Source organism: Sphaeramia orbicularis, chromosome 1 (assembly GCF_902148855.1).
Source record: "Sphaeramia orbicularis chromosome 1, fSphaOr1.1, whole genome shotgun sequence".
Lineage (NCBI taxonomy): Eukaryota > Metazoa > Chordata > Actinopteri > Kurtiformes > Apogonidae > Sphaeramia > Sphaeramia orbicularis.
In genome coordinates, this window is record NC_043957.1 from 39,840,141 (window position 1) to 39,853,740 (window position 13,600).

Sequence of the window (13,600 nt, forward strand, 5' to 3'; positions counted from 1 at the left end):
CGTGGTTTGAGAGAGGAGTAGTGCTGTCGACATTAACCTGGAACTACCATTCCTCAACAGGGCAGGTGGTCTTAAACTCAATCAGCCACAAACAGTGTAGTCCCGACATCCACCCTCAGGCAGTTTAGTTCACTCATGCACACCCTGAACTGGTTATGGGAGAAAGGAGTCATGACATTTACCTGGGTAAAATGAACAGCAGGTAATCTTAACAGCACCGTCACAGATAAAGACACAGTGCTAAAAGTGTGAAAGTTCTCAAATGAATTTTTCTTTTTTAAGTGATTTATCACCATGAACTATAATATCATCCTCTGTATTTTGCTTTTTTTTCCAGTAAAAATCATGTATTTAATTCACTGATCATGTAGATGTTCATTAAAGCTCAAATTAAAGTTGAGGGTTATTATATCAGAAATAGAAAAAAAATGAAGAAAAAGTTACTTTTTCAGCAACAATGTCAATAATGGGTTGGTTCTGCTGCCTGTCACTACCGGATCAAATGCCCATTTACGCATGCGTGATGGTAACTCTACTTGGACAAACTGCCCCAAATGTGTTGGCAGAGATGTTCAGTCATCCTGCACTGCAGATGGGATAATTGTGTTAAAATTTTCAATCAGATTAACCATGATGATGGATTAATCCGTGTTAATTTGTTAATTTTGACCGCCCTGTTAATAACTAATAAGGATAATATTATTTAAAAAATGGTGATAAATCACTTAAGTTGTATGAAGAAAGAATCATTTACAAAACACTGCAAAAATGTTTCTGTGTGAGATGAAAATTAACCATAATGTACTTTTTGTAGTGATTATTTAATGCTTAATTTTGTATATATATATAATTCTTTTGCTTATTGCTCTGACTATTTGAAATAGTCAGAAAAATGTAGGTCATCATTAATGATTTTATTTATTTATTTATTTATTTATTTATTTTCATACTGTTTTGTTCATCACAAGAAAAATCTAATCAAAATGAATTATAAATCAGTTCACAAACATGTCAAAGAGAGTATCAAGAAGTCTTGCAACTCGATGTCCCATCTTGGCCTCCAATAAAGAGTTAAGGGCACTGAGTCCCTCTGAAGGGGTGATGTTGTCTGGACATATTTCTGTAAGCACACACAGAAAACACACTGCTTTTAAAAACTGAGCTCATCATACAGGCAGGACAGGCATCAAAAAAAGGTTGTACCTCATATTAACCAAATCTTATCATGATGAGGGAGAGGAGACTTTGCTGGGTGTACTCATATACGTTTTATATAGTTTTAATAGGAATTGTAGGAAAGACAGTGATGTAAATGAGTGACTTTATTGCATTTGAACAGACGTGTGTCCTGTCAGTTGTAAATATGACAGTTGGATCTGTTTGAGGCTCATCAGTCAATTCCTTTAAGTCACCGAATGTTTGTTGTTACATCATACGAAAGAGGGTAAAAGTGGCTCAAACTCGCAAATATATTAACAGAGACATTTTCAGTACTTCCTAGAGTCCCTCTTCACTCTAGTGACAACTTCATCATCTAGTCTGAGTCTGAACAATTTATGTAAAATCTGGAAAAATATGAAACATGAAAAGGAATTTCAAAAACTCATACTAGACGTCGAGAAACCAAAGGAGCCCAGTATAGTCTGAAACCCCTTCAATCATGCTTCTACATTAAAGTATAATGAAGTAATGTGAAGGAAGTCACAATGTCAGTGTCCAACTGGAAAGGAAGGGAAATGTTTTAATAAGTTTTGTTGTGATGCTTAGTCAGTTCACCAGCACTATTACTGAATTTTTCACAATTTGATGCATGATTTGTGTATTTTCTTAAAGCTGAGGAATGAGTAACACACCAAAATTCATACAGAAGATGAAGTTTACGAAGAAGCTGAATATTAATATGTGTCTGTTCATGCCTGGTTATATGACTGGTTCTCACCATTGTTTGTGTCATGTATTATAGGTGATGGCATCTCCAGACATTCGGCTTGTCTTTTGAACATCTCTAGAGCAGGATCTGAGACACTCTTTCTCTTACCTGGAAGTAAACATGTCAAAGTCATTACAAATACAAATGTACAAAGCGCTTATAGTCTAAACCACAGGTGTCAAACATATGGCCCGTGGACCAAAACTGGCCCGCCAAGGGGTCCAGTCTGGCCCCTGGGATGAATTTATTACATGCAAAAATTACATTAAACATATTAACATTCAAGGATGTTAAAATCATTTTGGTCCAGGTTCCACATACAGACTAATATGATCTAAAGTGGGTTAAACCATAAAATAATAATCTATAAATAATGACAACTCCAATCTTTGTTTTAGTGGAAAAAAAAGAAGTAAAAATGACATGAAAATGTGTACATTTACAAACTATCCTTTCATTTTAAAAAAGTGACCAAACTGAAAAAATAGAAACAGCCTGAAATGTCATAAGAAACGTTAGTGCAATTTTACCAATATTCTGCCTGTTATTAAATGTGTATTTGTAGATCCACTGTGATCTGTAAGTTGGAATGCACATGAGTAAATGATAAACTGAGGCAGAATGTTGTTGAAATTGCACTTATTTTTCTTAAGAAATTTCAGGCTGTTCATGTTATTCACATTTTTAAGGAAACTTTTTAGATGTAAATGTTTACATAATGCAATTGTACTTTTGTAACTGTTATTATTTACCTGGTCCGGCCCACTTTAGATCATATTGGGCTGAATGTGGCCCTTGAACTAAACTGAGTTTGACAGCCCTGGTCTAAACACACTGTAAACCCCAGTAAGTTAATTTAACTCAAAAAAATAGTTGAAACTGATTATATCGAAATTTTTAAGTAATGTAACTCTAAACCCGTTGCCTTAAAAAATGTAAGTAATGAGTAATGAAAACTTGAGTGTATTAAACTTAAATGCTTGATTTAAATGGAATTGCTATTTTAAGTCCAACATACTAAATGCCAAGTTAATTTGACTTAAAACTTGTTCCAATGTCAATTGCTTTGTATAATCTATAACTTATTATCATCAGTTCATTGGACTCAATCCCAAGTTGTTTTATATTAAAATCTTCTGCAATATAACTTGCTTTGTATAATTATTAAACTTGATATATTGTAGTATGGTTGGGAATTACGCAGGGAATTATCTTTATATAATTTACCAGTACAGGAAGTGCTTTTCATTTGGCAAAGCATAGAGATTTACACTATTAACCCTCCGGTATCCCGTCCAGCAAGGTTCTTACTAAGCACCAAGTGTGCCTTTTTGGCACACTTGTGGAATAATGTCCAAAAAATTTTCATACAGTTTGTTTTTAATTCTTTTACACTTTTTTCTATTTCATCAACTTGAGTTGTAAATAAAAATACCAAATACTCAATAATTGTCACATTTTTTAACCCTTTGAATGCCATGTTTGTAATGTAAACAAACCAAATTTTTTTGGATGGAAAAAACACAAAAAATTTTTTTTTCAATATACTATATAAAAATTGGATCACATATTATTTGACTTTTGCAGCCTGGCATATGCCAGTGATTAACTCCAACATTGGTTAATTTGCATTATTATTTTTGGCACTAGGTCAAATGTTCAAAAATACTAGCATCTGTCACCAAGTGTGCGTAAAATGCACACCTATAAATCAAACTATTAAATATTACATATTGATTTATTTTTCTGCTCTAATTTGATTTTATTTTTGTAAATCAAGGTCAGCCCTAATCATACATATCAAATGGAAGAATTAGTACAGTTTAGGCACACTTGGGAGACAAATGCTAGTCTTATAATTTTCTTTCGTTTAATATGTGCACATTGTAGATGGTGGCCAGAAGTTTAAAGATCAAACAAAAATGAACAACTTTTAAATTCTAACTGTATTTAAATTGTGTATAATATTATGAAGTTTTGCAGCACAGAGTGCCAAGCATGCCTATAAGGTACACTTGGATAGCAGAAGGTTACACTTAAGTAATAGATGAGCAGTAAATCCATCCTATGGCTCTGACTCATGGTGCAGCTCTACAAAAATACAAAAACAAACACAAAAAGGCCAATAAACATTGCCATTTACACATTAAGTCAAAATTAACACTAACACCACAACCCCGCTGAACCCCTGCACAGAAAAAGAACACATTTTCAACAACATGCCCAATACCCACAATGCAATGCAGAGGTTTAAAAAAAAGGTGTGGTCATGACTAAAACTTAGTGATTTAATTCCATTCAATTTAAACTGTTTTTGTACCTTTGACTATGTCTACAAATTAATATAATATACTTAACATTTTATAGTAATGCAATAAAACTTAAACCATTTAAGTACAGTGTAATTAAAGCATTTTAGTAAATACAAAGTCTGGGCTTACAGTGCACTACTTTATCTGATCATGGTTCACATTACTAAACTACATACTGGTTGCACTTCACATTATCGTCTGGTAATAGTTTGGCAATAAATAAATTATAACATAATGATCTCATGTAATTACCAAAGTAATAACATGCAATAACTCTAGTAATAACTAATAAATTCTAACATTATAATGAAATTCAATATGAATGAGGAGTTTTGCCTTTTTTTTTGTATGTGTACACAGTTTGTAGGTAAAAGACATAGTTTTTAGCGTTACTGGATGAAAAGTTCATAGTGGCTTTTCAGCATATCATCATTTAAGGGGTCTGAGAGGAGATTTTTGCATTTGCTTCATGCTTGTGTTTTCAGACTGGAGAAAATCTACTGTGAGAGACGGAGTTTGGCCAATCACAGGTGTTTTCAGACTAGTATGGGAGTGGTTAAACATCTGATTGACACCTACAATCACCAATCACTGATCAGGTAATGTCAGATACAAACTCCTTTTCTCCGTGTCTCAAGGTGGCTTTAGATTTCCATCAACAGCATGAAACAACATCAGCTCGAGAGTTTATCTTTAGTGTTGAGAGCGCTGCAGACAGAAGGTGTGTTTGTTTAATTTCTTGTGCTTTTCTCCTTGATTTCAGTTCTTGTAACTTGCATTATTCCTTAAGTCATTCTCAAATCATGGAGTTAAGCTCAGGACCCTCTGACAATATTAACCCATAAAGACCCAAACAACTACTGGTGATCAAAACAATCTACTGATGTAAACTATTTAATAACTGTTGATCCACTAATCCTATCAATATATGTAAATAATAGGTGTAAAATACAGTTTGTCATCTTTTCATGGTCATCAGATAGACAGTGAACATGGAAACACCGTCATCTTCTACAATATTGATTCACCAGTAAAACCCAGGAAGTTGGATCAATGACACTGGATAGAAACACTTGTTTTTAGTTCAGTTATTGATATCTTTGTTGAAAAAGTCATATTTTCTTCAGTTTTCTCTGTTTTTGATCCCTCAACTTTAATCTGAGCTTTAATGAACATCTATATGATCAGTAAATCAGAAAAAAACATGATTTTCACCGCAAAATACAGAGGATAATATTATAATAAATGGTGACAAATAGCTTAAGAAAGGTTAAATTGAGAGAAAAATTCACTTGGGAACTGACACAAAAGTCGCACTGGGTCTTTACAGGTCAAATAAAACGTCTTATAAAGGTTTTGTGATCAGGATGTTTGTGATAACATTTCTGCATAAAAAGTTATCTGTGAACCATAGTGTCATGTGCACCACTGGGGTGACGTGTTACAATGGACTGTGGCCCCCATGAACTACAACTCAAAAACAAACCAGCAATTACCATTTATCACCAGTAGGGGGCTACCAAACATGTAATTTCCACATAATTGAAAGAAGAGGGTATATTTGGAAAACAAAGAAAGATGAATTTAAGAATAATATATGTAGAGTATAGTTTTTTACCTCCAACAATTTCCATAATTACTGGAGTTCTTGTGTGGTTATTAATTTAGTATTTACATGGTGTTATTACAGTTATTACCACTAACTCCACTATCACTATTTTATTGTAATAATGGAGTTTGCTTATAAGTACATAAAAATCTATTCCATTTTTTGTGCTGAAACCCATTTTAACGAGCTAAAACTGCTTTATATTGACTTAATGTAGATTTATCCAGACAATTACAAAAATATTTACTTAATTTATTATAATTTCACTATTTCAGTAGTGATAAATAACTGTATTTCTTACTAAAAAGCATAAAACTGGTGAAAGTGTCTTTGCCGGAGATGACTTCTTCGTAGGCAACCAAACAGTCGGAGCAGTCTGTCATCAGGTATACTTCCTTAAGGTAAAATGGTTGTTCTGTAAAAAAAAAAAAAAAAAAAAAAAACACATAGAGAATCACAGTGAATTATTTTTCAGAATATAACGTTTTGAATATCTTACACTGTGGGATATCTTTACTCACCAATTAACATTGTGCTGTTTTCAAAAGTCACATTATATATTAAGCTTGAACACTGACCATATCTGTAAAAAAAAAAACAAAAAAAAACATCATGATAAACTAGTTGCACTTGTTTTCAATAATTCTTTTTAATATAACAGTGGGTGTTATGAGCATGTATGGTGTGAGATGTAACCATCGCTCACTCTTCTCCCCAGTTAAGCGATTATTTATGGCTTACTATTTTGGATGCGCTTTTTGTACGAGAAACATGACTTTAAATTAATGTAAATTTTACTCTAACTATAACTCTACTGACATAGTTAACGACAGAGTTTATAATTCAGTGTAAAAGCTAATAGTGAATCTGTTTATAACTTGTTTCCAATTGTCTTTCAGTGTTAACCCTTTCATGCACGAATTATGAGAACCTTAATCAAAAGTTTTTCCTGAGTGTTTTTATTCCTCTTTAGGCATGAAAACAACAATGTGATTGAAAATTTTCTTCTGAAAAATAAATTTAAAAAAAATAAAATATCATAAAATAAAAAATAATTAAATTTAAAAAAAAAATACATTAAAAAAAAAAGAAAAAAAAAATCTTATGAACCTATTTTTCACGAAGTTGCAAAAATATCCACTCAGCTGGACACCACACATTTAATTTTTGATGCACAGAAATGTGTATTTACTGATAAATTGTGTGAAAACTATGGGGAGGGCTTGTGATTCTGGGGGTTTATGCTCAGGACAGATCTACATAATTTTACCAATTCATGTCAGAAAAGATATGTAGTGTCTTAAAACTTTAATAAAGATGTGTGTTAAAAAAAAAAAAAAAAAAAAAACAGAAAAGAACAAAATCCATGAAAATACAAGAGAACAGCTGTAGAGTAGCTGTCCACTGTAGTGACCACTATGCATGAAAGGGTTAAAGTGTCGTATTCACATCCACAGTGCATTTGTTTGCACTGTAAAAACATTTTGAACCATTTTAGTAAAACAAGTAGCTCTAATAATTTACTTTGTTAATGATTCTAAATGTGATATTTGTGCTACATTTGACTGTGTACTGACACTCCGAAAACTAAAATATTCGAGAAACTATTGAACTATTGATCTGACCGTGTTTTACCTGGAGATTTAGTACAGATAGAAACATCCAGGGCCTTTGTAAATCTAAATCAATGTCAGTGAAATACTCATTAAATTGAACAATTTGAAAGTATACTCAATTATATACGCGTCACTATGTTGTTAGAATTTTGTTAAGTAACCAGTGATCACATGTTATCCTTGTGCTGTGGATTTACAGTCTCTGCGTTTGGACGAGGTTGAGGATGTTGCTGTGACTTGTTGCGGTGATATCGATCCAGACGCTGCTCAGCATGTGGCCCAGCGATCGGCTTCCTGGGAGGTCAGAGCTCCCACCGATGTAATGCCACTTCCCCAACATCTGGACACAGTGTGCACACATTTATCCCCAGACTCTTCATGGGGTTGTCAGTAGTACATTGGAAAGTCACACACAGAAAAATATGCAAAAACATTCTCAAATTTTAAGGTCTGAACCACAAATCCTTTGAATACAGTGAAATAATTCAGGTAAAATGCAGTTTCTCTGCTTTTTTTGTCTTTTTTGGATGCATCCATTGCCTCTGTAGTGAACACTCCATTATCTTCTACAACGCTGGTTCAACAAAAAAAAAAAAAAACATATAGTTTGACAAATGACAGTGGTTGAAGAATTGTTTTTATGTAGAATTAATGATATATTTTGCTGAAAATTTTCTCCGTTTTGATAGAATAACCTTTGAATTTACTTTTATGAACATCTACATCACAGGTGTCCAACATGCGGCCCGGGGGCCAAATCCAGCCCGCCAAAGGGTCCAGTCTGGCCCCTGGGATGAATTTGTGAAATGCAAAAATTACACTGAAGCTATTAATCATTTTAGTTCAGGTTCCACATACAGACCAATTCAATCTCCAGTAGGTCGGATCAGTCAAATACTACCATAATAACCATAAATACTCACGACTCCAAATTTTTCTCTTTGTAAATATAAAAATTTTCATGTCATTTTACTGGATTTACACTAAAACAAACTAATATTTCACAAAAACACAAATAACCTCAACAAATCTAAACATTTTGAAATGTCTGAAGTGTAATTTTAACAATATTCTGCCTGTTATTCAATGTTTTGTGTATTTGCAGATCCACTGTGATCTTTAAGTTGTAATTTACATGTTTAAATGATAAACTGAGACATAATATTGTTAAAATTGCACTTAATTTTCTTAAGAATTTTCTGTTTGTTCATGTAATTCACATTGTTTTAAAGGATACTTGGTGGATGTAAACATTTTCATCACATAATTACCTCCGCCAAGGAGGTTATGTTTTTGCCAGGGTTTGTTTGTTTGTTTGTTTGTTTGTCTGTCTGTTTGTTTGTCTGTCTGTTAGTGTGCAACATAACTCAAAAAGTTATGGACAGATTTGGATGAAATTTTCAGGGTTTGTTGGAAATGGGATAAGGAAGAACTGATTAAATTTTGGTGGTGATCGGGGGTGGGGGGGCCCACGGGGGGGGGGGGCACTGATCGTTAGTGTGCAACATAACTCAAAAAGTTATGGACAGATTTGGATGAAATTTTCAGGGTTTGTTGGAAATGGGATGAGGAAGATATGATAAAAATTTTGGTGGTGATCGAGGGTGGGGGGGCCCACGGGGGGGGCCACTGATCGTTAGTGTGCAACATAACTCAAAAAGTTATGGACATATTTGGATGAAATTTTCAGGGTTTGTTGGAAATGGGATAAGGAAGAAATGATAAAATTTTGGTGGTGATCGGGGGTGGGGGGGCCCACGGGGGGGGCCACTGATCAGCCTTGGCGGAGGTCTGCGCTCTCCAAGTGCTTCTAGTTTTACTTTTTTTGCTCTAAAACGTAGAAGAAAGTTTGGAGTTGACATTATTTCTATATTATGTTATTATTTCACTGGTCCGGCCCACTTCAGATCAAATTTAGCTGAATGTGGCCCCTGAACTAAAATGAGTTTGACACCCCTGACATAGATTAACTACAGTATTAATTCTCTTACGTGTATTAGTTAGCAATAAAATTATGAAGATTTGGTATTCTATAATAATGACAGACTTTGAAAGGAGACATTGTGCATAATGAGTACTTTTGATACTTTGAAGTACATTTTGCTGATAATACTTTTGTATTTTTACAATGAACAGTCTGCAGTACTTCAACATGTACCAAATTAAAGAATCTGAGTACTTTTGCAGACAATAAAAATGCATATTCTAATTCCAAAGGTGCTTTTACACTGGGCTTTCTCTTAAGTAATGTGAGCTGAAATGTGTTTGCTCACTAGTAACTATGCTGAATGTGGCCCCTGAACTAAAATGAGTTTGACACCCCTGATCTACATGGTCGGTAAATTAAATATAGGAAAAAACCTGAGTTTCACAGCAAAAATGCAAATCCAATCCAATCCAACTCTATTAGTAAAGCACTTTAAAACAACCACAGTGGACCAAAGTGCTGTACAGAAAAATAAATAAAAACCAAAATAACAGAGTAAAATACAAGAATAGATGAAAAATAAATAAATAAAAATACAGAAGAATAGATAAAACCTGAATAAAATACAAGAATAGATTAAAAACATAAAAGGCTGTACAATTAAAAACAACAACAAATAAGAACAATAAACCAATACCAAATAAAACAACTGATTAAAAATAATACATTCAAACATCTCACGTGGTTTCAAAGGCCAAGGAGAAAAGATAGGTTTTAAGAAGGGATTTTAAAAAAGACAGAGAGGAGGCCTGTCTGATATGGAGAGGCAGATTGTTCCAAAGTTTAGGAGCTGCTGCAGCAAAGGCACGCTCAAAAGGATCATATTATGATATAAAGTGATGTGGTGAGAAATCACTTGGTTCTGGATCTTTAAAAACAGGCTCAACAGCAGTGAATGAGTTGAATCCACTGACTATGGAAAATAAAGGAGTTTTGTACTTACATATTCATTGCTGATTGGTATTGGTTTTACCAGACTCTCACAGTCACTCAGAGGGGCAGAAAGTCCCAGTGAAAGGAGAGTCAGAAAAACAACAACAGTAACACACTTCATCCTCTGGACAGATTATCCTCCTTTAGTCTCCTCTGTGACTCCACTTTGTCTCCACACTGTTATATATCTGCTTTGTTCCCCCCACTGCATCAGCCACTTTACTGTGATGTAACAGAGTAAACAGCCTGAGCGGGGAGGGAGGAGAGGGGAGGAGAGGGGAGGAGAGGGGAGGGGTCAGAGGGAGACTTTGACCCACGTCGTCTACATCATCTGCTGTTTACTCTTGTGTTATAATCAAGAGGTGAAGTTTAAAAACAAAATGTTAGTTTGTTTAGTTGAACTGAATTCCATTTAACCCACGAAGACCCAAACATCCACCATTTACCTAAACCAGGGGCGTCAAACTCATTTTACTTCAGGGGCCACATTCAGCTAAATTTGATCTGAAATGGGCCGAACCAGTCAAATAATAACATAATAATATAGAAATAATGTCAACTCCAAACTTTTCTCTATGTTTTTGAATGAAAAAAGTAAAATTACATGATGAAAATGCTTGCATTTACAAACTATCCTTTCAAACAATGTGAATAATATGAATAAACTGAAAAAAAAAAATTGTAATTTTAATCATATTATTGCTTCAGTTTATCATTTACACATGTACATTATAACTTACAGATCACAGTGGATCTACAAATACACAAAACATTGAGTAACAGGTGGAATATTATTAAAATTGCACTTACATCTCAAGACATTTCAGGTTGTTCATATTTGTTCAGGTTATTCAGATATTTTTGCAATATTATACTTTGTTTTAGTGTAAATACATGAAAATAATTACATTTACAAAGAGAAAAATTTGGAGTTGTTAGTATTGATAGGTTATTATGTCCTACCTGAGATTTAATTGGTCTGAATGTGGAACCTGAACTAAAAGGATTGTTAACATCTTAGTGTAATTCTTGCATTTCATAAATTCATCCCAAGGGCCAGATTGGACCCCTTAGCAGGCCGGATTTGGCCCCCGGGCCGCATGTTTGACACCTGTGATCTAAACCATCTACTGATATAAACTGTTCAATACCTGTTGATCCACTAATCCTATCAATCCATGTAAATAATTGGTGTAAAATAAAGTTTGTCATCTTTTCATGGTCATCAGATATGACCCATTTGGACGTTCAGAGGCTCCATAGTTACCACGGAAACTCCATCATCTTCTGCAACACTGATTCACCGGTAAAACCCGTGGAGTTGGATCAATGACAGTGGATGGACACACTGGGTTTATGTTCAGTTAGTGATAGATTGTGTTGAAAAAGACACATTTTCTTCATTTTTCTCTGTTTCTGATATTATGACAACTTTAAGCTGAGCATTTATGAAAATCTACATGATTTTCATTGAAAAAATGCAAAATACAGAGGATAATATTATAATAAATGGCAATAAATCACTTAAGAAAGGTTAAATAGAGAGAAAAAAAAATCATTTGGAAACTGACACGTAAGTAATGCTGAGTCTTTATGGGTTAATTTAACACTATACAAGCTTTTTTGGTGCCTGTTCCTGTATTAATGACACTGAGATGAGTTCTACACCCCTCCTCTGTAGCTTTTCCTGACTTTTTTTTTTACATTTTTCTCTGTATAAGTCACGATGCTGAAGGGGTTACAGCTAAAGGTTGTTTTTGGCAACTTATGACATTCTTCTAAAATATATCCAGTATATCCAAATTAAATGGTTATCCTATTTAGTCATTTATTATATCACTTATTTTAGTTATTCTGTCTTACTCCTTTTACCTGCTATTGCTTTTATATTTTTTTAGGTGTAATGGGTAACAATATTCATTATTTTTATTTGACTTTATATTGTCTCTTTTTCTTTTATTGGACTGCTTTTGGGATTGGATGTTATTTGTATTTGTTTTGTTTTCTTTTAGTAAGTAATTCTGTATTTGCCTGTATAATTTGTCATTGTCATAGTTCTTTCCTAGAGCTTGCAGCTTATGCTCTGCTTTTATTAAAATGTCATGTTAACCTGCACTATTTGGCAAATTTTGGGCTTGTAATTGATGTGAAAAATGTTTACATTGAGAGGAGTAGTTGTAATTTATTTATTTATTTTTTTAAACAAATAATACCCATTCACCCTTGAAGACCTACAAATAGTTTTATGGTGAGTTCCAAACGAAATATTTTCCATGTTTAACTTTCCACAAGGGATTTATCATGTGTATTTTTCAGTGAAAATCAGGTTTTTTCCTCCATTTAATTTTTTGACCATGTAGATGTCCATCAAAGATCAGAGTAAACTCAAGTTATGTCAAATAGAGAAAACTGAAGAAAATGTGACTTTTTCCATCAGAATATATCATTAACTAAATCTAAAACAAGTGACTACAATCATTGTCATTTGCCAGTTACATGAGTTTTATAGATGAATCAATGTTGCAGAAGGTCATGGTGTTTCTACGTTTATTATGGAGCCTCTAAACATCCAAAAGTCTCATATCTGATGTCACATAAAAGCTGAAAAACTGCATTTTACCTGAATTATTTCCAAGTGTTGATAGAATTAGTGGATCAACAGTTATTAAACATCTTTGAGTGTTAATACCAAAGTGCAAAGGCTGCTATATTGTTGCTGATATTGCATATGGCATATAGATTTAAGACGTAAAACTGTATCTCATGTATTTTTTTAATCAGTTGCTATCATGAATCATCTCTTAACACTGCAAAATAAATTCAGTTTGATGGAAATATTGTGTAAATGTCAGGAAATTCCAATAATTAAGACTGTCCCCAGCTCAGTATACTTGTCTTTTAACTTGTGTGTAATGTAAACAAAGCAAAGAGCACGAGGGACGCGGGAAGGGGACTTTGACCTGCTTTAGGAATGACTGAAATGTTGATCCCTCCACACAGTACAGACGCTTTGTAGGATCTGGTCTATATAACAGAAGCTAGTGTGTTATCTTTGTCTGCATAAACAGGCTGCATTTACTGTCAATTATTTCCTTCATGGCGTTCATGTCATTTTCTTCTGTGTTTTGGTAAACAAATTAATTTTGTTTGCTGTTATGTGGGTTTTACTTAACATTGTTTTGTTATATAATACCAAGCTATAATCTGCAAGTT

At 33.6% G+C, this 13,600-nt stretch overlaps 1 protein-coding gene across 1 annotated transcript; it reads right to left on the reverse strand.

Annotated features, from left to right (window-relative positions):
• Positions 1-957: 957 nt before the first annotated feature.
• On the reverse strand, positions 958-10,609 carry LOC115429020 (uncharacterized). The gene is made up of 6 exons (XM_030148268.1): positions 10,398-10,609; positions 7,665-7,807; positions 6,373-6,434; positions 6,153-6,266; positions 1,940-2,038; positions 958-1,120 (listed from the first exon to the last, which is right to left on the reverse strand). The coding sequence occupies exons 1-6, from the start codon at positions 10,506-10,508 to the stop codon at positions 996-998; spliced, it is 654 nt and encodes a 217-aa protein (XP_030004128.1). The 5' UTR covers positions 10,509-10,609; the 3' UTR covers positions 958-995.
• Between the last annotated feature and the right edge of the window lie 2,991 nt (positions 10,610-13,600).